Source organism: Lepisma saccharinum, chromosome 3, assembly GCF_977018435.1.
Source record: "Lepisma saccharinum chromosome 3, izLepSacc3.1, whole genome shotgun sequence".
NCBI classification, from domain to species: Eukaryota; Metazoa; Arthropoda; class Insecta; order Zygentoma; family Lepismatidae; genus Lepisma; species Lepisma saccharinum.
In genome coordinates this window covers 31,966,070-31,992,913 of record NC_139231.1, presented here as the reverse complement: position 1 = coordinate 31,992,913, position 26,844 = coordinate 31,966,070, and the positions used below count along the sequence as shown (strand labels likewise).

Here is a 26,844-nt window from a genome sequence, read left to right as displayed (position 1 = left end):
GGGTTGCCACACGCACAATAGATATTTATGAAATACGGGAAAGAAATGAAAACAAGTATTATTGTATAAAATTATTAAAAATATCAATATTATAATGCAAATGACAAAATTCTTTCTGAAAGAAAAAAATAGGTTTCCTAGTATTTCATCGCTGATGAGCCTACAGAAAGGATAACAGGTTAGAGGAAACGAAATGTGACAAGGAGAGGAGAAAGAGAAAGCGAAAGAAGAGGAAAAGTAGAGGAGAGAAGGAAGGAAAAAGATTCGAGGAAATGAGGAAAATGGAGCAAAGAAGAGAGGAGGAAACCGAGAGAAGAGGGGAGTGGATAGTAGAGTAAAAGAGAGAAAAAGGAAATAACGAAAATAGGAGGAGAAGACAAAATGCGAGAAATGTAGAGAAGGTGATATGAGATAAAAGCAGAGGAGAGAAGAATAAGATTGAGAAGTGAAAAATAGAAGAGAATGGAGACGAAAGGAGAGAAGAGGTAGTTGGAGAAAATATCGTCTCGGCGTCAAGAATTGATGCATTGATCAAATTATCGACATGAAAGTCAATAACATCTTGAAATTTATTGTAGAATGTATTAGATCGGTGTCACATGCCTTTTGGCTGACTTCAGAGCTAGATGAAATCTTTCACGTAAGATCTTTGATTTTACCTGCGATTATGCCACTAAAAACACGAATGTAATTTTAATATTTATAAGAATTATCCAATTTTTCTCGACTTCTTCGTTCGTTGAAATGAAGATGTTGTAATTTAATATTTCCCCTACCCCATAGCTAATTCCAAACTGAAGCATTCAGTTTCACACGGTGTGGACAATGAACACAATGGGATATGCCTAAAACTTACGAAAATTTTCTGCCACCAGAGGCGTTTGAACCTACGACCATCAGGTTGACAATCCTTAATGATAGCAACTACCCTACAAGCTTTTGCTCCTGAAAGCAGGTAGAAGGAGCTGACCAATGTGAAATGTAGATGCAACTCTCCTCCTACATGTAATGTGCTAATAATACTTGTTTGTAACAAAGAAGACGAAGGTAGAACGAATCGGCGAAAACATTTAACAGAGTTGCACATGTTGAAAACTTTTCATTCGATAATTTGACAGGGACAGAATCAAACTTGAGACTTAACTCTGAGCAAGGGGCAGAATCAATCTTGGGACTTAACTTAGGGGGGGGGGGGGGTAGAATCAAATTTGGAACTTCGGGAGGCAGGATCGACAAGTTTTCCATCCTGTAAAAAGTCCAGAACTATTTTGCTTAATAACTTACATTACAATCATAAAAGATACTCTTCAATACTTTCCTACTCAGGTTCCAGGAGGTGAATAAAAGTATTCCTAATTTTTAAATTTAGTAACCTGAAGAATTTTAGGCCAAGTTACGCATATGCATCCAGTGACCATGGCTTTGTGGGGTACACATCGTTCTTCAGTTTCCCAGAGGTAGAGAATTAACAGTGTTGGATTGGGAGATCTGGGTGGACATTTGACACTTCTTACATTGCTCAAAAGAAAGATTGCTCACCTCTGCCACTTTGGCTACACAAATGCCTTCCGATTGGTGGGCTGTGACGGAACTAAAAACAACAGAATGCCTACACACTCACACATACACTCAATGTAGATATTGCAGCTTCAAATATGAAAAGTCCAGTCAAGTTATCTTTAACAGTTTCTCCGTTACTAACATTCATTCAAAGAGTGTAAATACTATTTTGGGACACAATGTATTTTAAATGTTTTGTGACATTTAAAACATCCCGTTTCTTTCTCATTTTGTGGCCTTTTTCAAACCAAATTTTCTCCTTTTTAGATGGAATACTGAGGATGTTTTCCAGCCCCCCCCCCCCCCCCAATCCTGTTTTAAGTAAAAGTTTCGTAAAGCAAGAAGTATTAAATTTTCACTGAACGATCTTATTATTAGGAACACCTGGCGTGTAACATTCCGTGATCAATGACGCGATACCACGTGATGACCACGACAGGAGCAGCTTATAGACAACATATTTACATCTCCTCTGCACTGCAGATGGTATCATTTGGCAGTTATGGGTATATGTGGTGACTTAAACGGCTTTGGCGGTGGGCAGATAATTGGGTTCTGGAGGTGTAGTGCCAGTATCTTGACAATAGCTGCTCTTGCTGGCTGTTTACGTACCACGGTATCGAGGGTGTATCAAGAGTGGATGAATCGAAGACAGACATCGAGCAGAAGATCCAACTGCGTCCGGCCACGAGTGGTTGATCAGTGAGACGAGTGTCGGGCGTTACGATTGATATAGCAGCAACGACGCTCCATAGTGCATTTGATCCACCAGTACAACAGTGGGCAGGTACGTCAGATTTCCACAATAATGATGCGATGTACCTTGCGTCGACTTGGGTTCCGGAGCCCTATACGCACAAAGATGCCCCTGTTGACCCCACGTCATCACAAACTGCCTTGTGTGGGCCAAAGAAAGGCGTCAATGGACCTTGAATACATGGAAGAGGGCTGTGGCGAGTTCTGTTTCCTGTCGCACCATGCTGACGGCCGTGTCTGTATCGGGATCATAGTCTGGAGAGTATTCTCCTGGTGTGCCCTAGGGCCATTGGTCATCCTACCACAATCTTTGAGTGGTGAAGGTTACAAGAATCTGTTAGCTAACATTCTACACCCATATATCCAGGCAGGCTTTCACGACAACAATATCTTATTTCAATAGGATTATGCACTTTTGTCACCGGGCTCAGGTCACTACAGAATGGTTGGAGGAACACAACAATGAATTCTCCACTCTGCCTTGGCCTCCACACTCACCAGACTGTAGCCCCAGCCCCTTCAAACATGTCTAGGGTATGGTGGAACGGCCTGCGAGAGCTGCTTCCACATTATAAAAATATTGACTCTGCTAATATAATTATCGTGGCTGCATATAATTTTCTCGGATAGCACTGTTGAATTGTATGTAGTACCTTACAATTTGCTTCACTATAAGGAGGGAAAAGGGGAGGTTATGCTTGTACTTCTTTTGCTCATATTTCAACATTAGCTATGTGTCCTTTCCTATCTCACATTATGAGAAATAATGTCTTGTATTAATGCATTTTTGAGGGTGGTTCCACAACTTCCTAATTAAATTGGTATCTTATCCAAGAAGGGTTGGATGGCTTGGAGTGTGTAAGCTCACCTAACTGAATATATAATAATTAAGGGTATTGTATACATAATGTAAACATATGGGATGTGCAAATAGTTGGTAACCAACCACTAGTTCCTAACAATTTGCATTATATTGTTTGATGTACAGGGTGACCGACCATAAGTGGTTCACTTTGCAATTAGAAAATACCCCTTCTATTAGTGAAATATTTATTCGAGGCTTGTACAAAAAATAAAATTTCTTGAATTCCAAAAGTTGTGATATCATTTGATTTTTTTAAAAAATATTGTTTAGATTAATAGTACGGGATTTTTACCTATTAATTCCCTTACCTGTGGAACTCTAATCAGAGCTCCTATTAGCGTATGCGAGATGCACAAAGGGCCTTTTTTGTGAGAAAATTGAAATTGTGATTTAAAGGGAGGAGTTTGGAAATAAGGTTGGGGGGGGGGGGTCTTTTGTGATGCCATTGGTTGTAATTTGAAGTCACCATTGGCACACAGTCTCACCGTTATTAGGTAGGTGTTCCTAATAATATGATCGTTCAGTGTATATGGCATTTGCATTAAACCCGCTGGCGTAGGGATGTGACGACCTCATCGCCCAGTGGCTTGTTCACTGCAGTTAGTCAACCAACAGAGTGAAATGGTCAAAATTTTGCTCAGTTGGGATCTACAGAGCTGTCCTGTCATGGCTCTATGAGCGTCCCACAATTGGCAGAAGTGGGGTACGGTTGGTGGACTACAAAGTGATCCTCCCAGCTAGATCCGAGGGATCCGCTGACCATTGACCAACGACAGGTGTGGTCCTCCATTCATATTGGGGGTTAGGCGTAGAGCTGACAACTCTGCACTGTAAAAAGACATGTCAAGAAACAGCAATACGAGGCCATGGATGTTCCCAACGTAAAATATTCCGGAGGTAAAATAGTCCCCCGTTCGGATCACCGGGTGGGGACTACTTTGGGAGGTCCCTGGACTAAGGATAAGATCTACATAAGGAATAAGGATATTAAATTAGGCACCTGGAATGTTCTGAGTCTTTACCGGCCTGGGACATTTCAGTGTACAGTTAATGAGATAGTTAAGTATAAATTGGATGTAGTAGCTGTCCAGGAAGTTAGGTGGCCAGGAGAAGGGAATTGTAAAACTAAAAAATTTACTTTTTTCTATGGTGGTACTGAAAATCATAATTTTGGAACAGGCTTCTTCATAAATAATAGAATTATCTCCGTTCTTAAAACAGTAGAATTTATTAATGATAGGATATCATCTGCAGTTTTACAGGGTAGGTGGTGTAGAATTATTTTAATAAACATACATGCACCAACGGAAGATAAAGCTGATAATACTAAAGATGATTTTTATGCAGAGTTAGAACAGGTCTTTGATAAATTTTTCCAGTATGATATGAAAATTCTGTTAGGTGACTGTAATGCACAGATTGGTAAGGAAGAGACATTTAAACCCACAATTGGTAAAGAAAGTCTTCATGAATTAAGTAATGATAATGGTATAAGATTAATTACTTTTGCAACATCAAAGAATTTAATTGTGAAAAGTAAAGATATCCATAAATATAACTGGTCTTCTCCAGATGGTAAAACTCATAACCAGATAGATCATATTCTCATTGATAAGAGAAAGCATACTAGTATAATTGATGTTCATTCACATAGATGTGCTGACTGTGCCAGTGACCATTATTTAGTAATTGCTAAATTAAGAGAAAGACTCGCAGTGATAAATCCATAAGCAACAAAATCAAAAAGTTCTAAAATTTAATACAGGAAAATTTGCTGATGAAAGAATTAAGAAAGATTACCAAATTAAACTGTCAAATAGATTTGATGTTTTGCAGGATTTAAATGATGATGAAAATATAAATGAAACAGACGTAAATAAGGATTGGGAGCACATATGTAATGCAATAAAATCAGCAGCTAAAGAAAGTATAGGATACCATAAACCAAGAAAAACTAAGCCATGGTTTGATAATGAATGTCATAATCTAATAGAAATAAGGAATCAGGCTAGACTTAGGTGGTTAAATAACTCTGATGATACAAATATAAGCAATTATAATAGAATAAAGCGAGAAGTTAACCGCACGTTTAGAAGTAAAAAAAGAGATTACTTGAAAAGCAAAATTAGTGAAATTGAAACAAACAGCAAAAACAAAAATATCAGAGATTTATATAAAGGTGTAAATGAATTTATAAAGGGGTGGCAACCTAAAGTAAACTTGATAAAAGATAAAGATGGTGATTTTTTGGTTGATCCAAGTGATATTTTAAATAGATGGAAGAACTACTTTAATGACCTTTTAAATGTTCATGTAGGAGATAAATCAGAAGTAAATGAAGTTCACACAGCAGAACCTTTAGTTCCAGAATCTAACTTGACTGAAGTTAAAGATGCTATTAAAAGGCTAAAGAATAACAAAGCACCTGGCATTGATTTAATACCAGCTGAGTTAATTAAATATGGTGGAAATTCGTTAATATATCAAATTCATAAATTAATTTGTTTAATATGGAATAAAGAAGAAATCCCTCAACAGTGGAAAGTATCCATAATTGTTCCTGTGTTTAAAAAAGGTGATAAAATGAACTGCAATAATTACCGTGGAATTTCTCTACTCTCAACAACATATAAAATATTATCTAACATTCTTCTAACAAGACTAACCCCATATGCTAATGAAATTATAGGTGATTATCAATGTGGATTTAAACTTAACAGATCAACTAGAAATCAATTTTTTCACATCAGACAGACACTTGAGAAAAAGTGGGAATATAATCAAAGTGTCCATCAGCTATTCATTGATTTCAAAAAAGCATATGATTCAGTCAAAAGAGATAAATTATATAATATATTAGTAGAGTTTGGAATACCTAAGAAGCTTGTTAATATGATAAAAGTATGCACCAGTGAAACAGAAAATAAAATTTGTGTGGGTATTAATATGTGTGACAAATTTACAATTCATGATGGGTTAAAACAAGGAGATGCATTATCTCCATTGCTCTTTAATTTTGCCTTAGACTAACGAAGAACTAAAATTAAATGGTGTGACTCAGTTGTTAGCATATGCAGATGATGTAGACTTATTAGGGGATGATATAAATACAATTAAGTATAATGCTAAAATATTTTTCAAAGCAGCTAAAGAGATAGGTTTGGAAGTTAGCAAAGAGAAAACTAAATATATGTTTACAAGCTGAAACTAAGTGTTAGGTAATAATCAAAATCTAATTATTGATCACAACTCATTTGAACCAGTTTCCAAATTCAAGTACTTAGGAATAATACTAACAAATGAAAATGATATTAAAGAGGAAATAAAAAGCAGGCTTAATTCAGGAAATGCATGTTACTTTTCTCTTCATAAACTTTTGTCGTCTCGTTTAATATCTAAGAAACTAAATATACAAAACAGTAATTTTGCCTGTAATATTATATGGATGCGAAACTTGGTCTCTTACATTGAAAGAGGAAAATAAATTGAGAGTATTTGAAAATAAGATCCTTAGGAAAATATTTGGACCTAAAAGGAATGAGGAGACAGGTGAGTGGAGAAGGTTACATAATTTAGAACTACATAATTTGTATTCATGTCCAGATATTATTAGAATGATTAAATCAAGAAGACTTAGGTGGGCAGGCCATGTGGCACGAATGGGAGAGGAAAGAGGAGTTTACAGGATTCTTGTTGGGAAACCTGATGGTAAGAGACCTGTAGGAAGGCCAAGATGAAGATGGAGGGACAACGTTGAGATGGACCTAAATTAAATCGGTAGGAATGGAAAAGAGTATATAGATCTTGCTCAGGATAGGGACAGATGGAAGGCCTGTGTTGCTGCAGCCATAAACCTTCGGGTTTAAGAAGGCTAGAGAGTGAGTTAGTTAGTATATATGTATATATAAATAATAACATAACCCGTTGCAAAACAGCCAGGGCCTACCTACCGATTGCTGGCCTCACTCCCACCTGCAGAGGTGGGAGATCATCCAACGAGTTATAGGGTGATGTGTGGTCAACACGATGAACCCCCATTGTTGTTGTAGGTTTCCATGGCTGGGTTACGCTACTCATTCGTAGCTCCCCAATTTCCTCATGATGGAGGGTGGCCATCAGTCCCGTACACAGGCTGAAATCTCAGGAGAAAAGTTATGCTTCCTTCAGGAGACTCGAACCTGCATGCATCCTGTAGCCGGAACCCAAAGCATGATGCCTTAGACCACACGGTCACAGTGGACCTTGGATTTTAGTTTTTTAACCTATTTTTTTCCTTTACAGGTGTGTTAGAAATAAAAAGTTATGCCAGTGTTTCATTAAAAAATGCAACAACTGATGAAGTTTTATAGTGAATAAAAAAAACCTATTTTGCTTGTTAGAACCTATTTTAGGTTTATGCGGCTAAATCAAGCCTTTTATTAGGTTTTTATATATTTTTAAAGGTTTTACATGATTTTTATGTCACACAGAGGCATTTGCTTTGTTTGGTCACGAAAAAATTCAATGACGAACGTGTTTGAAACGTACTCTCTGTCGATTTATCTTCCTTCAAGTCCATGGTGATTTTCCAAAGCTTAAAGAAAGCAAAATGTCTGGTGCCACTGTTACCTGTACAACCCAAAGTGGTTTGATCTGTGTGGTCTTGGTCACTTTTGCATCACTTCGGTGCTTTGTAGCATTCACGCCTTGCAAACTAACATTAACTAAAGTTTGCACCACTGGCAACGTTCTTGTTGGAAGATTATTTTCAGCATATAAGAGTATCCTCAATGACAAAATTGCGGAGTTTGACTGTGGATAACATGTAAAACGATTGTTACCTAACTGTACAGCGAAGAGTGGATTTTAATAGCAAATTTCCAATGGTAAGTTCTACCATCGCCGTAGGGTTAGGCAACACACATAACGTTATGCAAAATAGTACGCATTTCAGGATATAGGTGTCCCATTTTCATTGCCGGTGACTATACCTAATCAGCATTTTTCAGGAATTTTGAACTATTTCAAGTTTTTTTTAACCTACTTTAGAATTTTTCAAGCCTAATTTTAGATTTTTAGGACCTATTTCAGGATTTTTAGAACCTATTTTAGGGTTTTTAGAACTATTTTTGGATCTTTAGAGCCTATTTTAGGAACCTAAAAGCACACTTTTTAGAACCTAAAAATCCAAGGTCTACTTATATGTATGAATATATATAACAGGTGGTTATAATTAAAGTGACGGTGTTCAGAGTGGTACAGCACGGGCTGTAATGAGAGTAGCAGTCTGAAACTTCGTAGATATGCTAATGAAGCAATGCGCTCGCGAATTATGCAAAAACAAAAATTAGTTCCAATTCTCGCCACCAGGGTAAAAAATGGCGCTGTAAGCAGTCAAAACGTGGAATTTTCCGTAACTCTGACGTCAAAGTCGGTGACATTGCCTAACCATTGTGTGAGCTCCCTGGTTGTGGTTGGTGACGCTTGTTGCTTTTTCCTTTAGTAATGTTCATGTAATTCGAATAGCGAAATTGTAGCGATATTTTATTACAAAGAGTATTGTTTTCTGCGATTTATAGTGTTTTTCCTGTAACTATACCATGTTTTGACTGCTTACAGCGCTATTTTTTACCCTGGTGGCGAGAATGGGAACTATTTTTTTTTTTTTTTGCATAATTCTCGAGCGCATTGCTTCATTAGCATATCTACGAAGTTTCAGACTTCTACTCTCATTACAGCCCGTGCTGTACCACTCTGAACACCGTCACTTTAATTATAACCACCTGGTATTAAAAAAAAAAGTATTACGTGATTACCATACAGAACTAAGTGAAAGTCAGTATAAAAATAACCTAAAAACTGAAAAAAACTCAAGATTCTATCAATGAAGCAAGACTATAGCAAATGATTTCCATGCATGTACATAAAATGCATTTACAGAAGATAATGAATATTGTTAATGGGGGATATACGCATCTAGTAAGAGCACAACCACCTTCAGAAAGAGTTGTGGCAGGGGCAGCAATTTTACATTGGCCTGGGGGGAAGGGGAATTTTAAATCCGATCCTATCTGTGCACATGCATTCTTCAATGGTTAGTCGAAAGTTTGAGTTATGCACAGATGGGTTAATTTGGGCTTGATCTATAGTTTCAAGTGGGATTCGAAACACTCCAAACACTGATACATTCTTCATGGCCATATTTAAGTGAATCTTTTAATGAGCCCAAAACCCAGAATTCTGGGGGCAATGTTGATTTAGGGTCTCTGTCCCTAGGCTGGAATACATGTAGCTTTATTATTTATTCAGACACCATCTCCCCAAAATATCTTTCAAAGCCTTCCACAGTCATAATTTCATTATTATGTGTCACCAATCAGATACATACATTTTACAGGTCCCAGTTTTCATTCAAAGATAATGATACATATTATGAGAAAGATCACAATGGTTTTCAAAATGCTTATTATTTGGTATATTACTTTTTATGCTAAACAGTAGTAAAACTCTGCATGGCTTCTCACCCAGAAGCATTAGCTTTATATTAAGGCAATAAGGATAACCTACTATCAGATTAAAATTAAAAATTAACCAGTAGGTAGATAAAAACGACTTGCATCAAAATTTAGCTTATGCAATTATGAATTAATCTATGGTAACCAAATTATTTGTCGAGTATGCTGTCTATTTATCACTGTGAAAACAAAATAATGCATTTTTTTTAAGTTTGGAAAACAATTGCTCTCTTTGAAATTCTATAAATAAAAAGTGGGTGGTCAGATTGTGATGAAATTTTAATACGGTGTAGGCAGAAAGGATTTAAACACAATTGCAAATTTTCAGATTTTTAAAACAATTTGTTAAACAATGTTTTCTTAGAATTGGGTAGTCGTATAAATACATTATTAGTCTTTTTTTTGAACCTCTTTGTCTGTTTTAAAATCCATTATAATTGTCAATTCATTCTGAGACCAAATTTACAAAGATTTCTATTCGGCGGAGTAAATATGTTTGTTGAACATGGAGACACACCTTAGGCACTGACTCAGAGTGAGAGCCCGCAATTTCCACAGTTCAACGGACATTGACACGCTCCACATACATCTATACTCTGTTGAATAAAAATCTGTATAAAATCGGTTTTACAATGTGAATTGACAACGATAAAGGATTTCTAAAACAGAGGCAAAGAACTTCAAAACAAGAACAGTATTGCATTTGTAGGACTACCCAATACTATGAAAACTTTGTTTAACATTTTTTGACAAATTTTAAAAATCTCAAAATTTAGAATTCTGTTTAAAATCTTTCTGCCTGCACCATATTAAAATTTTATCACAATCGGAAAACCCAATTTTTACTGTATTTATAGGATTTCAAAGGGAGCGATTGTTTGCAAAACTAAAAAAAAAGACATCACTTTTTTGTTCTCAGGACGATAAAAAATAGAAGATATGCTTGAAAAATAATTTGGTTACCATAGATTAACACATAGGACCAACCCATGAGTTCCGGGTGTGACAATCACACGCTTCAAATATAAATATTTTGTGAACAAAGACATTGAGCTCATCCATATCATCATTATAGTTTCAGAATGATGACATTGTTACTGTCCTGAACAGTGAGGTCTGTGATCAACCTTGTTTTTGGGCAATTTAAGAATAACTGGAGTTCCGGGTGTGACTCACACTGTGGTAAAAGCTTCACCTACCACCACAATACTTGAAAAAACTATGAATTTTTACAACTTTTTTAACCATCAAATTTTATTGGGGGGAAATGTAGATTGCAACCTCTCATCTCATGTCTTTTATTCCAGTGAAAACATTTTTATTTTTACTGTTATTAATTTTAAAGAAAAAGTTCCCAGTGTGACCTATGTGAATACCTCATTAATTAACTCCATTTAATACCATATTACTCACCTAATACTTTAACTGAAAAATAACAAAGAGGAAAAGAACCTCCTCAACTCATAAATTTTAATAATAACCAAATTTATTTGTGAAAATTACAAATTTATTCAGCATTGCTTATACACTCAATTTTTAATGTAAAAATACAACCTTATCCACTTCTGTTTGTTAATCTGTATTCTGAAAGCCATTCAAGGACATGTACATATCAAATTATTAACTACTTAGTGTCCCCCACTAAGCTAAAGTTTAAGTGTAATGCTGTTTAAATAGTATTTGGACTGATTTTACTTTGTGAGTGGTAGGATCACTTTGTCATGGATTCGCCCCATAATTTAATAAGCTAAATTGGTTAATTTTTAATTAGAGTTCAAACTCGAGTATCCATATTTTTTAATTAGATAGTAGTGGTCCGATCATGATGAAAATTAAATACAGTGCAGGTAGAAAGGTTTTAAATACAATTCTTAATTTTCAGATATTTTAACCCCCCCCCCCAAAAAAAGGATCCTAGAAACTTTATGAAACAACTTTTTCTTTCAATAAATTGGGCGCACAGCGAAAAATCAGGCAAAGCCACGCTGGCTCGGTAGCTCAGTCGTAGAGCAATGGTACAGAATGCCAGAGACTCAGGTTTGAGTCCTTGTCAAGCCTGTACATTTTGTTGGGAATTCTACGTAGAACTTTTTCTTTGTATTGGATACTCCTACAAATACGATCTTGGTGTTCTTTGCAGCTGTTTTTAAAACCCATTATCATTGTCAATTCACACTGCGAAATCTATTTTATGCAGATATTTATTCAATGGAGTCAAGATGTGTGCTGAATGTGGTGACACCGCTCACAGTGACAGCCAACTGTTTCCATGGTTTAATGAACATTGCTGTAGTGGCAGCACGTGCAGTTTCAAATAAAATGAAATAGAATTTCAAAGAGAGCGATCAATTAGAAAACATAAAAAAACTGACACTCTTCTTTTTTTCTCACGACAATAAAAAATTGAAGGCATAGTTTAAAAAAATTGGTTACCACAGATTAACGCAGAATAGAATCAGTTAACTTTTGAAGTAATTAATTTTTACGTATGTCTACTGGTTAATTTTTAATTAGAGTCTAAACTCTAGTATCCATAATTTTTAATCCCATAGTATATTTTCTAATGAATATATAAGGCCAATCATATAAATAATCCTCATGCCTAGAGTAATCCGAAAGTTACTACTCTTTTTGGGTATGGAATCGACTTTGGGTTCTGGTTCAACAATGAGACTTATTGGTTTGGCAACCAGTTTTCAATATGGCAGGTGAAGCTCCAGTTAGAATATTGTCTAGGACATCCTTCCACATGTTATTATTATTATTATTAAAGTAGGGTTACAATTAAGCTTACAATTTTCTTTACCTTGATTCTGAACTACAAAAACAGCTTTTTGCCCTACATGAATTAATATACAGTTATGCTATTTGTTTATAAGTATACATAAAATGGAATATTATAAATTTATATAATTGAAAAATATAAGAAATAGAATAAAATAAACATTTTTGCAGCTACGTTATATGAAGGAGGCAATGAGGTAGATGAGGCACAGTGTCAGTATTCATAAATTAATGTCCTAATCTCTTGTTTAAATTTGGCCAAATTTCTCTCCTTTCTGCAATTTACAGGCAGTTGATTCCACGCTTTACTTGCCAGAGATGACAGGGATTTTGATCCGTATCTTGCCTTGTTACATTTTGGTACTCTGATACTGTTGGTGCTGTTGGATCGCAGATTGGGATAATGTATGTTACTAGATATCATTACTTTGTCCTTTAATAAGTGGTGGTGCGTGTTAATTGCCTGGTGAATTTTTAGTAGAAATGCATATTTTCGTCTGGATTCCAGCGTGGGTAATTGGAGTTCTTCTCTGCTTGCACGTGAGGTCGTGTGTGCCGTATTTCTTATGCTACGAATAGCCCAATTTTGCATTTTCTCTAGTTTCGTGGTGTTATTTCTATTAATACCATAAAGTACAGAGGAACAGTATTCAAGTAACGGCCTAATAAAGGCTTTGTAGGATGCTAATTTGTGGGCAAGGTGTACATATTTGCAGACAAATTGAAACTGCTTGATTCTAGGTGCTGCGCAGGTGCACTTTTTTTTTTACATGTTGTGAAAAGGATAAACTCTTATCTAGGTGCATACCGAGATATTTTAGAGATTCACATGGTTTTATATTGGAATTTCCTATTTTAATCTTGTCAATTATCGTATTGTTATTGTTTTCACTGGATAGCATTAATACTTGCATCTTAGACTCGTTCACTTTCAACATGTTAGATTGATACCACTCAAGAACTTCGGGCATATATTTCTCAATATTTGCAATTACTTTTTCTAATTTGCTTGACGCACAGTACAGGAGACAGTCATCTGCATACAAATATAATTCAAATCCAAATTCCCTGTCTGCGATGTCATTCACAAACATGTTAAACAGTTTTGGACCTAGAATAGATCCCTGTGGTACACCGAGAGATACATTTAAACTGTTTGAAATCGAGTTGCCTGCTTTTGTATCGATACTCCTATTCCATAAATAACTCTCGATCCAGTTGCATGCAAGGGCAGAGAAATTAAATTGCTGATGTAATTTCTGTATTAATAAATTTGGTTGAACACTGTCGAATGCTTTACTGATGTCTAGAGAAATAATGCCAATGTATTGCTTTCCTTTACGATCTAATATATTTCGCCAGTTATGTAACAGTTCATGCACGAGTAATTCTGTCGAGCAATTTTTTCTAAAAGCAAACTGTCTGTCTGTCAGTAGATTGTTAGAATGTAAGTATTGTTTTAATTGCTTGTCTATTACCTTTTCAAGAATCCTGCTTAATGAGGAAGTTATTGATATGGGGCGATAATTATTAACTTGCATCGGGGACCCCCCTTTAAATATAGGTGTGACCCTTGCATGTTTCCAAGTGTTAGGAAAGATTCCGCATTTTAAGGATGAATTAATTATATCTGTGAGAGGTTCGACAATCCACGGAGCGAGTAGATATAGTATGCAATTACTTATTTCATTGAAATCTGGACCTTTTCTGAGGTTAAGTTTTTGAAGAATTTTCATAACGTCATCACTTGAGACGGGCTTAAAATTGAAGCTGGTTTCTTGATATTTAGCGTCGTTTTCATTTTGTTTGTTACTTTCATTTTTCTTCCCCCTTAAATCGTTAGTGAATGTGTTGGATATTGATGAGCCGATGTTAGCAAAGTGGTCATTGAGGACGTTCGACACCCTCGCATCTTCCGTAATTGTTTCATTGCTATGTTCAATAGATGCGATGGATTGGCTTTTGCTATCATTTCCAGTTAAGAACCCAAAATCTTGAATTTGTTATTGCCTGAATATTTATCGGAATAGATCTGCGTAAGGATATAATTTCTTTTTGCACCTTTTACTGTTTTGTTACGTAGTTCCTTAAGGTCTTATATTGTTCCCACGTGTAATTATTATTATTTGAACTACGTGCGCGCTTAAACATCCGGTTCTTTAGTGATATCAATCTAAGAAGACTGCCAGTGATCCAGGGATGCTTGTTGCCCCTAACACGAAACGTTTTTATTGGCGCATAGACATCCAGAGCTTCGGTTATTAATGACTGCAAATATGTCACCTTATCGTTTATATCCGGCATCATTGTTGTTTTGTGAAAGAGTAGATACGAACAATGATCAACGAACTGTTGTTCAGGGAAATTTTTAAAAGAACGCTTAGTTACGATTATTCTTGGAGATCTTTGTGGCCTTAGGTTAATTGAGGTGTATATCAGAAAATGATCGCTTAAATCATGCATTACTATGGCAGATTTATCATGCAATTCTTTCTTGTTGGTAAAAATGTGGTCTATGAGACTTTCACTCGTGTCGGTGACGCGTGTCGGCAGACGAACGAGCTGCTTGTACCCCGCTGATTCCATCGTATCGAAAAATGCGTTGTCCGCTGCAGTAGGTTTCATGACGTCATGATTTGTATCCCCGACGAGAACCGAAGCGTGGCAAGCCGGAAGATATTTTTTATAATTATTAGTAAATTGTAATGCATGTATTTTAATCGCAATGTCACATCGCCTTAAAATCCAAGAAATTGAACGAATTATGATTTGAACATTATGATAAAAAGAGAGAGCCCAGGTTTTAAACCCAGCATACGCCACTGATGTTATCTACTTAACGTTTCCATGAACAAAGCATGGCAACTTTTGCCTGACTGCTCAAGGAAAAGAAGATGGGCTTGATCTGCTCTCATTTACGAGGTATGTGGTTCAGAATTATACACAGTTGTATGTGACAAACCGTCCACTAGCAGGAAGGCCAAGTGTTAAGAGTCTCATCCAGAGTATTCCCTTGAAGTGCGATTTGCTGGCACATCCCATTATTTGGAAACTATTTCCAAGCAAGTCCATTGTGGACATTGTGGAAAGGCTACAAGGAAAAATTTAAGAAGTGCAATGTCGGCTGCCATATACAGTGTTCAGAGGCATTTCACACACAAAAATAGATCGGCAACACTTACACAAAATATGCATTGTTTTCTATTCCCAAAATTTACTTATGTTTTTATTTAGTTAGGTTTGAAAGTAGCAACTCAATTCAGAAATAATTGAAAGAATTTTATTATGTAGTGCTGCAAATGTAAAAAATGAAAGAGCCATGTAATTTCTTTTAAATATGTTCATGTATCAATATAATCTGAATGTCGAACAATAAAAATATAAAATATATGTAATTTAGTTATAATTACTGCCAATATATTTAGTAAAATAATCATGTTTAATAAGGTTTTGTTATTCAATGTTGATGGTGCCATCCATGCACACTGTCGACATCCTATAACTAAAAGACTGTTTGTCGGGAAAAAAAAACAACATTATTTTGGTATTATGTTAGACAAACTACAAAAGGCTTTCAAAGGATACAAGAAATTTGGAAAAAAAATAATAATTTGGGCAGTAATGGGTTATATATATATATATATATATATATATATATATATATATATATATATATATATATATATATATTTGGTCTAGGAATTAATTCGTGCGGTTGTTACGCACACATTGAAGCTGTAGTTCAAACACAAAATACATAAATACCTTAAGAAAAATATTGTCCATCGCGAGCCACCACTTTCGCCCATCTGTCAGGCAAGTTACGGATTCCGTGGCGAAAGAAGTCCTCATCCTTTGAAGCGATCCAGTCAGAGACCCATTTTTCGATATCTTCTGAAGAAGTGAACCGCTGTCCAATCAAATCGTTATTCATGCAATCGAACAAGTAGTAGTCCGAAGGAGCAACGTCTGGTGAATACGGCGGGTGGGGTAAAACTTCCCATCCGACATTTTCTAAATAGGTTTTGACCGGTTTTGCGACATGTGGGCGAGCGTTATCATGTTGAAAAATAAGTTTATCATGTCTGTTCTCCCATTCTGGTCGTTTCCTGGCCAGAGCTTGCTTCAAATGCATTAATTGTCGTCGATAACGTTCTCCATTAATACTAGTTTCACCCCGTTGCAGCAGCTCATAGTACACCACACCTTTCATATCCCACCATATGCACAGCATAACCTTTGCACAGTGAATATCTCGTTTCGGTTGTGATGGACCTGGTTCACCTGGCTTCACCTAATGCTTCTGCAAGTTCTTCCTGCATTTGACACGAATCCTGATCGAGCAATGCTCTCAATTCTTCGTCTTCAAATTTTTTTGGCTGTCCAGGTCGCTCTTGGTCTTCCAGGCCGAAATCACCACTTCTAAACCATGCAAACCACTTCTGACACGTTCGCTCAGCTAGCGCATGGTCACCATACACTTCCACCAAAATACGATGACTTTCGGTAGCACTTTTCTGCATGTTAAAGTAATGAAGCAGAACACCCCGCAAAAACACTTTATCTGGCACGAACTGCGCCATGTTCAGTTGATTACAAAATGCTGTTGTTGATGCGTCAATCAACTTCCCTATGCTACGAACAATGCGTGCTGACAGGAGTTTTCAACGCATGTGTGGCTACACGGAACTGTGGGACGATGCACTCTTTACGCCATCTCTTGTCCAGGCGCACGAATTAATTCCTAGACAAAATATAGATCCTTCCACCCTGGTCACTAAACAAATATCCCGAGCTGCTTCATACACTCTCACCAAGAAACCTGCCACCAATCCCCCTGCACTTGTCACCCAATATCACCCCCACCTCAACAAAATCACACACTCTACGTTCTCTCCTTCCCATCCTGCACAGTGATCCTGACACCAGAAATATCTTCCCCGACAAGCCCAGAGTTGTTTTCAAATGCCTTTCCAATCTCCAAAACATCCTGGTCCACCACAATCCACCTACGCACAATCAACTCGCACCTGCCCACAAATGCAACCGCCCAAGGTGCAAAACCTGCCCCATATTTGTCACTTCCCACACCCTCCAGATCCACACTGCCACCAGCAAATTCATCCTCTACCCCAAAGAACCTGCTACAGCTCTAACCTAATCTATATCCTCACCTGCAACATCTGTGGGAGCTTCTACCTGGGGGAAACATCCACAGCCCTGAACCTCTGCATCAACAACCACCGCTCCTCTACCCAAAACCTGGACTTTGCTGTTGCCATTCACGCCAATCACCACAATATTCCTTTTAATGACTGCTTCCAGGTAGCGATCGTCCACTCCTTGCCCCAATCCACCAACACCTCAATACGTAGAAGATGGGAGAGGGCCTACATATCGACCATGAATGCAACCACACTCCCAGGCCTGAACAAGGCCACCCAGTAATGCCCCTCATCCCCTATCCTCACCCTCACCACCACCTTTCCCCAACCAACACCCCTCCCCACCACCACTCACAGTTTTCGACAAGCCTGGCGAAAGAACCATCTATATATTTTTTTTGTGGCACTGTCAACACTTTTTTTTTCGGGACCTGGGAACACTGCAGGTCATGCTTACTCTTCCTTCTTGTTACCAAGTTCTACGTCTCTCTACTCCTGAAGATGTGACATACCATCACGAAAATTTGAATTTTTTCTGTGTCCGGTGAGCGTTTCCTCTCTCCTCTTTCACTTTTTATTTAGCCCTTGTGGCCCTCCTTATATATATATTACTTTTACAGCTATCATTCTTTCGTTTTCTTTCACTGATGACCACAAAAATTAATATTCATTTTCATTCAATTATAATTAACCCCTAGTACTTGAAATATACAAAGTGCAGAGGTCATAAAATTGAAAGTACATCCACAGACTTGAAAGTAAATGTTAACACTTTAATATTTTTATATAATTCTGTTAATTAATGGACTAAAAAAAACAGATACACATTTGAGACTCGATTATGGCCGATTTTGGAGATGAATATTGAATTTTGAGAAAGATGTTAAACCTTTATCGCCATGCTCATTCTTTGAGATGAGTATTGATGCAAAGTATTACATACTGCTTTGAAGAAAATTTATTTCCATGCATCAACATGAAGAAGATAAAAAGAAACTCTTAATTATGTTACAGGTTACTTGAAAAAAAAAATAACAGTTAGTAACCTGTTTCAAAAAGTAACTAGTTACAGTTAGTTAGTTAGTCCCATGACCAGTAGCACTGTATACCCACTCCATTGGCACAAGCGACTTAGTCAATTCAAACAGTTGGTAATGATTTTTGAAGTGACTAGGGGCACCATCAGAGATAACTTCCAATTCACGACGTTTTAAAGATTGTGGGTCCCACTGTTCCTATTGGTTCAACAGGATGGCATCACTCAATATCAAAGGAAGATACTGATGAAGTTGAACAAATTCTTAGTTCATTGAATTGCTAATTTCAGTTCTAAGCAGAGTGCACAGAAGTGGTATGCTTTGGAACCTGTAATATGTTTTGGAACTTTCACATATATTTTGGAAGCTTTAATATGTTTTGAAAGCTGTGTCTGTTACTTATGAAGAATTAAAATGCCATGTCGAATAAGACTAGATTTTGATTTCATGAGACCAATATGTGAGAATGTGGTAATGGAAACTGGTTTAATGTATGGCAAAATTTTCAATTGTTTATAAAACCTGTTAAACTCAAAAGTCAAAAACAGCAACAAAATATCTTGAACCGTTCCCGAGATAGAGCATTTTAATATTTTGCCGAAAATCGCACGTGAGAAATGATGCCCGAGGTGCCATCTTTGGCGACCTGTATATCAGGCCAGGAATTTTTTTGGACAAAACAAAAAAATACGGGTTTCTTATTTGTCCTGAATTTAACATATGTTTGATTCAATAACATAACATAACATCAATTGGTATAAGATTGATTACTTTTGCAACCTCAAAGAATTTAATTGTGAAAAGTACCACTTTTAAACATAAAGATATCCATAAATATACCTGGTCTTCTCCAGATGGTAAAACTCATAATCAGATAGATCATATTCTCATTGATAAGAGAAGGCATACTAGTATAATTGACGTTCGTACACATAGAGGTGCTGACTGTGCCAGTGACCATTATTTAGTAATTGCTAAATTAAGAGAAAGACTCTCAGTGATAAATCATAAGCAACAAAATCTAAAAGTTCTAAAATTTGATACAGGAAAGTTTACTGATGAAAGAATTAAGAAAGATTACCAAATTAAACTGTCAAATAGATTTGATGTTTTGCAGGATTTAAATGATGATGAAAATATAAACGAAACAGACGTAAATAAGAATTGGGAGCACATACGTAATGCAATAGAATCAGCAGCAAAAGAAAGTATAGGATACCATAAACCGAGAAAAAGTAAGCCATGGTTTGATAATGAATGTCATAATCTAATAGAAATAAGAAATCAGGCTAGACTTAGGTGGTTAAATAACTCTGATGATTCAAATCTAAACAATTATAATAGAATAAAGCGAGAAGTTAACCGCACGTTTAGAAGTAAAAAAAGAAATTACTTGAAAAGCAAAATTAACGAAATTGAAACAAACAGCAAAAATAAAAATATCAGAGATTTATATAAAGGTGTAAATGAGTTTAGAAAGGGGTGGCAACCTAAAGTAAACTTGATAAAAGATAAAGACGGTGATTTTCTAGCTGACCCAAGCGATATTCTAAATTGATGGAAGAACTACTTTAATGACCTTTTAAATGTCCATGTAGGAGATAAATCAGAAGTGAATGAAGTACACACAGCAGAACCTTTAGTTCCAGAACCTAACTTGACTGAAGTTAAAGATGCTATTAAAAAGCTAAAGAATAACAAAGCACCTGGCATTGATTTAATACCAGCTGAGTTAATTAAATATGGTGGAAATTCATTAATATGTCAAATTCATAAATTAATTTGTTTAATATGGAATAATGAAGAAATCCCTCAACAGTGGAAAGAATCCATAATTGTTCCTGTGTTTAAAAAAGGTGATAAAATGAACTGCAATAATTACCGTGGAATTTCTCTAATCTCAACAACATATAAAATATTATCTAACATTCTTTCAACAAGACTAACCCCGTATGCTAATTAAATTATAGGTGATTATCAATGTGGATTTAAACGTAACAGATCAACTACAGATCAAAGTTTTCACATCAGACAGACACTTGAAAAAAAGTGGGAATATAATCAAAATGTCCATCAGCTATTCATTGATTTCTAAAAAGCATATGATTCAGTCAAAAGAGATAAATTGTATAATATATTAGTAGAGTTTGGAATACCTAAGAAGCTTGTTAGTATGATAAAAATATGCACCAGTGAAACAGAAAGTAAAATTCGTGTGGGTATTAATATGTCTGACAAATTTACAATTCATGATGGGTTAAAACAAGGAGATGCATTATCTCCATTGCTCTTTAATTTTGCCTTAGAATATGCTGTTAGGAAGGTAAAAGAAACTAAAGAAGGACTAAAATTAAATGGTGTGACTCAGTTGTTAGCATATGCAGATGATGTAGACTTACTTGGGGATGATGTGAATACAATTAAGAATAATGCTAAAATATTTTTCAAAACTGCTAAAGAAATAGGTTTGGAAGTTAACAAAGAGAAAACTAAATATATGCTTACAGGCCGAAACCAAGTGTTAGGTAATAATCAAAATATAATTATTGATAACAACTCGTTTGAACCAGTTTCCAAATTCAAATACTTAGGAATAATACTAACAAATGAAAATGATATTAAAGAGGAAATAAAAAGCAGGCTTAATTCAGGAAATGCATGTTACTTCTCTCTTCATAAACTTTTGTCTTCTCGTTTAATATCTAAGAAACTAAAAGTTAAAATATACAAAACAGTAATTTTGCCTGTAGTATTATATGGGTGTGAAACTTGGTCCCTTACATTGAAAGAGGAACATAAATTGAGAGTATTTGAAAATAAGATCCTTAGGAAAATATTTGGACCTAAAAGGGATGAGGAGACAGGTGAGTGGAGAAGGTTACATAATTTAGAACTACATAATTTGTATTCATGTCCAGATATTATTAGAATGATTAAATCAAGAAGACTTAGGTGGGCAGGCCATGTGGCACGAATGGGAGAGGAAAGAGGAGTTTACAGGATTCTTGTTGGGAAACCTGATGGTAAGAGACCTGTAGGAAGGCCAAGACGAAGATGGAGGGACAACGTTGAGATGGACCTAAGGGAAATCGGTAGGGATGGAAAAGAGTATATAGAACTTGCTCAAGATAGGGACAGATGAAGGCCTGTGTTGCTGCAGCCATGAACCTTCGGGTTTAAGAAGGCTAGGGAGTTAGTTAGTTAGTTAACATAACATCAATAACATTGTGCATGAGCTTTTGCACTTAGGGCACAAACATTTCAACACTATTTGCATACAAACAAAAAAAAAATACAATTGAAAGAATTCCAACTTACCCTCTGCAGAAACTGAACTACACTAGGATTCAACTTCATGTATGATAATTTGTGAACAGAGTCTGTCAGTGCAATAGCAAATACCCTGTCTTTGAACTCTGAAGCATGTGCCTTTGCCTGCAACATAAAAATAAATATTGATTTGAACAATTTATGATAGTTACATTAGAAGTTATTTTGTATTTTAATGTTATCAGCAGAATAACATGCACAGGAAAAAATAATACCTCGTGTGATTACAGATAAAAAAAAAATCAATGGTGAAATGCATATGTAGCAGCCATCCTTGTAGCTTTGGTGCTGCACTGGTAGATTCCTGATTTTCCAAGTACAGCATACTTCTAAAGCTACCATGACAAAAGTAGGAATTACTGCACCCCAGCAGCATACAATCTAACGCAATGCACACACACACACACACACACATGGATTTAAAAGATTTTCCCACCTTTGTGAATAATAAAAAAAAAAAAGCATATTACATTTGGTCAGAGTCCATTCCCGCAGCCAAAATTTCCCACGCAAAAGCTGTTCCTTATCTTGGGGATCCTAGGAGTTTGGAAGGCTGTTGGCTCTGATCAGCCCCAACCATATGTTTAGGTCTGCCCATGCTTATCCCATTCTGAATTTATTTCCCTGTTCTAAGAAGCCAGGTTACCCAAGATTTTGGCAGCCTTCGCAGTGTTCATGGTAGTCAGCAGATATATTTGTCAATCACACGCAGATCGATGATTCTTGTAATGGGTTGCAAAAAAAATATGATAAAAAATGAATAACACCATTAAGCCTTGTTTCCATGTTTATGAAAAAATATAAATATGCTGACCAAGGCAGTAATTTATTTTATTAAAAACATAAACTAAACGTAACGTTTCAACCTTCTAGCAAGGTCTTCATCAGACTCTGTATCAAGTACAAAAGTAACAAGATACACAAAAAGGGCATTATATATACACAAACTTTACTCCCTCCAAACTATTAGAAAGTTGTTAGGAACTTTCTAGCAGGTGGCTTTCACTTTCTAACTGTACTTTCACCTAAAAGGCTAAACATAATTACTTTCATATAGAATGTGAAGAGATATTCATATTGAATATCTCACACTCTTTTTCCTTCATTTTTCTCCCTTCTCCTCTCCTCTTTCTCTCTTGTCCTTTCCACTCTTTCTAACACTTTCTTCCATTCTTTGTTTAACTTCAGTCCCCCATTCCAGTTCATTGTGTCTTCTTCACCTTTCTTCTCTATTTCCTTGGCTTCCTTCCATTTTCTCACTAGCATTCTCTTCTCCCTTCCTATCTGCTTAGCCTCATCCCACTCTATGTCATGTCCTGTTTCTCTCGTGTGTTTAAATATCGCATTTCTCTCTCTCTCAAGTCGTACATCATCCCTATGTTGTTTCAACCTATCTTTTAGTCTCTTTTTTGTTTCTCCTATGTACACACTCTGACATTCTTTACATTTTACTTCGTAGATAATCCCTTCCTCTTCCTCTTCTCTGTTTTCCTTTTTCTTGTTTGCATTCTTCGCTATTCCTAAGATGCTTCTTCCTCCCTTCCTGTAAGTTTTAATGCCCGCTTTTCTAAGCACTTTGCATATATTTTCCGTGGTCTTCCCCATACTCCTTATTCCAAACCTTCTCTCTTTTTCTTTCTCTTCCAATTCTCCCCTTCCTCTTTTCTTCCTTCTTCTGTTTATGTCTAGTCTATCCTGCTTCTCATAGCCATTCTTTTCCAGCTGTTTCCATAGGCTATTTATTTTGCCTTCTTTTTCACATTCCTTCGTGCATATTTTCGTTATAAAATATGGAGGACAGAAAGAAAGAGAGAGAAGGTTTGGAATAAGGAGTATGGGGAAGACCACGGAAAAGATATGCAAAGTGCTTAGAAAAGCGGGCATTAAAACTTACAGGAAGGGAGGAAGAAGCATCTTAGGAATAGCGAAGAATGCAAACAAGAAAAAGGAAAACAGAGAAGAGGAAGAGGAAGGGATTATTAACGAAGTAAAATGTAAAGAATGTCAGAGTGTGTACATAGGAGAAACAAAAAAGAGACTAAAAGATAGGTTGAAACAACATAGGGATGATGTACGACTTGAGAGAGAGAGAAATGCGATATTTAAACACACGAGAGAAACAGGACATGACATAGAGTGGGATGAGGCTAAGCAGATAGGAAGGGAGAAGAGAATGCTAGTGAGAAAATGGAAGGAAGCCAAGGAAATAGAGAAGAAAGGTGAAGAAGACACAATGAACTGGAATGGGGGACTGAAGTTAAACAAAGAATGGAAGAAAGTGTTAGAAAGAGTGGAAAGGACAAGAGAGAAAGAGGAGAGGAGAAGGGAGAAAAATGAAGGAAAAAGAGTGCGAGATATTCAATATGAATATCTCTTCACATTCTATATGAAAGTAATTATGTTTAGCCTTTTAGGTGAAAGTACAGTTAGAAAGTGAAAGCCACCTGCTAGAAAGTTCCTAACAACTTTCTAATAGTTTGGAGGGAGTAAAGTTTGTGTATATATAATGCCCTTTTTGTGTATCTTGTTACTTTTGTACTTGATACAGAGTCTGATGAAGACCTTGCTAGAAGGTTGAAACGTTACGTTTAGTTTATGTTTTTAATAAAATAAATTACTGCCTTGGTCAGCATACTTATATTTTTTCATAAAAAATGAAATCGAACCTGAGGCTAAGAATATGTGGTGGAAGATGACATATTTAATATATCCTTACACATCAGATATAAAACATGGATATGAGGTTAAAGTTACACTACCAAGGTTTTTATGTTTGAGGGTGAGAAAGAGGCAGGATGGATGATTAACCGAGGATTGTTTCTTGCCTGAAACCTCTTTTGGCATCCTCACTGTCTCAGAAAGAAAATTACGTGAAAATGTACTATGTAGAATTTTCAGTGAAAAATGCACTCAACCAGGAGTCGAACCCAGGTCAAGTTGGCTTCTCTGGGTGTAAAATCTTCATGGAATTTACATCTCTACGCTGGGAGGAACCAGGCAACTTCAATGTCTACAGTGTTTCAAAGACAACATATCCCATTGAGGTAGCACTGACAGAGACGAAACCACAAAGGTAAAACAACAAGTGCAAAAAATCAGGCAAAGCAAGACCGGCTTGGTAGCTCAGTGGTAGAACAATGGCATGGTATGCCAGAGACCCGGGTTCAAGTCCTGGTCGAGCATTTTTTGCTGAAAATTTTATGTAGTACATCTCTTGTGTGTGCCAAATCTCCATGACAGATATATTGTTTGTTTGCAGATGAACAAATGGAAACAGCATGAAAGCAGAAAGGTTGTACACGTACATATCTAGCTCAAGCCACGTTCCCAAGATTTACCAATATTTCTTGTAGAGCCATGTAAAAAAAGGTTTCTACAAAATACCTATCAATAATGAAGAAAAACTAGTGACATGAATCCTTGCTGCCTGTGATATCATCAGAATGACTCCAGATGTAGAGCCATTCAATGAAAGAAGAATGTTCACAGTACCTCACTGCTACTGTAGATTATTATAATTTTCAACATGGCTGAGCAGATTTTATTCGTTTTAAGTCATCTTCAGCATATTTTGGCTTTATCATGTAAAGAATTATCTTTATACAGTGTGATGTTTTTGTGAATTCTTTTCTTTGTTCCTCTTTGAAGTAGAAAAAAAGTTTTTTCTGGGTAGAAGATTTTGTTGCCTGACAAAAAGCCTGTCATTAACATTTGAAAATTTGCACAAAGTAGTCATTCTACATTTCACATCAGGGCTCTTACAGTGAACTGGCATGACGTATGTGAAAATATCCAATCAGATGATTTGAAAAAAGTACCTAGTCATACCATAAATTCTGTTACAAAGTTTAGACAGGGATGACAACACTGGTTGACAAGGTAACCCCGCAATGTTGAATCAAACACCAACCAGTATCATTGTGTGTTTGGCTGTGGTAGCGGAAAGGTGAATTTCACTGCGAGTCGAATGGAGTGGAGTGTATACGAGAACCATGCGACAGTAATCGCACTGCACAAAGTTGGCAAATCACCATCGGACATTTTCAACACCCTGAAAAAGCTGAATATCAGCAGGATGTTCCTGCATTGGACCATCAACAGATACTGTGACACAGTGACAATTGAGAATTGACTGCTCCAGGAAAGGTAGACCTCGCAGCGTGAGAAGCCAGAAGCTCGTGAAAGCAGTGGCGGCGCGGATTCGACAAAATCCTGTCAGGAAACAAGCAGTGATGGCTCGAGAGCTGAACATTTCAAAAATGTCGATGTCGCGTGTGCTCCAAAGTGACCTAGGACTCCACGGTTATTGGCGAAGTACTGGTCACTTCCTCATTCCACAGTTTAAGGTCCAGAGGAAGCAGAAAACAAAAAGACCCCTTCAGCATTACGCAAATGGTGGCCACAGGAGGATCTTTTTCACGGACGAAAAAAATCTTCACGATTGAAGAGTCTTACATTCGTCAAAACGACCATGTTTATGCCTCGACATCCGAGGAACCTCGTGAAAACATGCCATGCATCCTCAGAGGCCATCATCCTGCCTCAGTGATTGTTTGGTGGGGTATTTCGTATGATGGCACAACTAACCTCCACTTCTGTGAACATGGTGTGAAAACATTTGCAAAAGTGTACCAAGCGACAGTGTTGGAGCCATTTGTGAAATCGTTGACCTGCACCATGTTCAACAATGAGCCGTGGAGCTTCCAGCAGGACTCAGCACCAGCCCACAAGGCAAAGACCATACAGGAGTAGCTTCAGAGGAATGTGCCTGATTTCATTGCTCCGGCTGATTGGACCTCCAGCTGCCCCAACCTTAGCCCATTGGACTACAGGTTGTGGTCCGTTTTGGAGGG

The 26,844-nt window shown here is 36.6% G+C and overlaps 1 protein-coding gene across 2 annotated transcripts in view; it reads right to left on the bottom strand.

Annotated features, from left to right (window-relative positions):
* Positions 1 to 26,844, bottom strand: part of LOC145985736 (cotranscriptional regulator ARB2A homolog) — a 96,341-nt gene that overhangs the window by 19,313 nt on the left and 50,184 nt on the right. For both annotated transcript variants that reach the window (XM_083119796.1, XM_083119795.1), the window contains exon 7: positions 21,980 to 22,096. In XM_083119796.1, the coding sequence (XP_082975922.1) occupies positions 21,980 to 22,096 (117 nt within the window). The remainder of the gene's footprint in view (positions 1 to 21,979; positions 22,097 to 26,844) is intronic.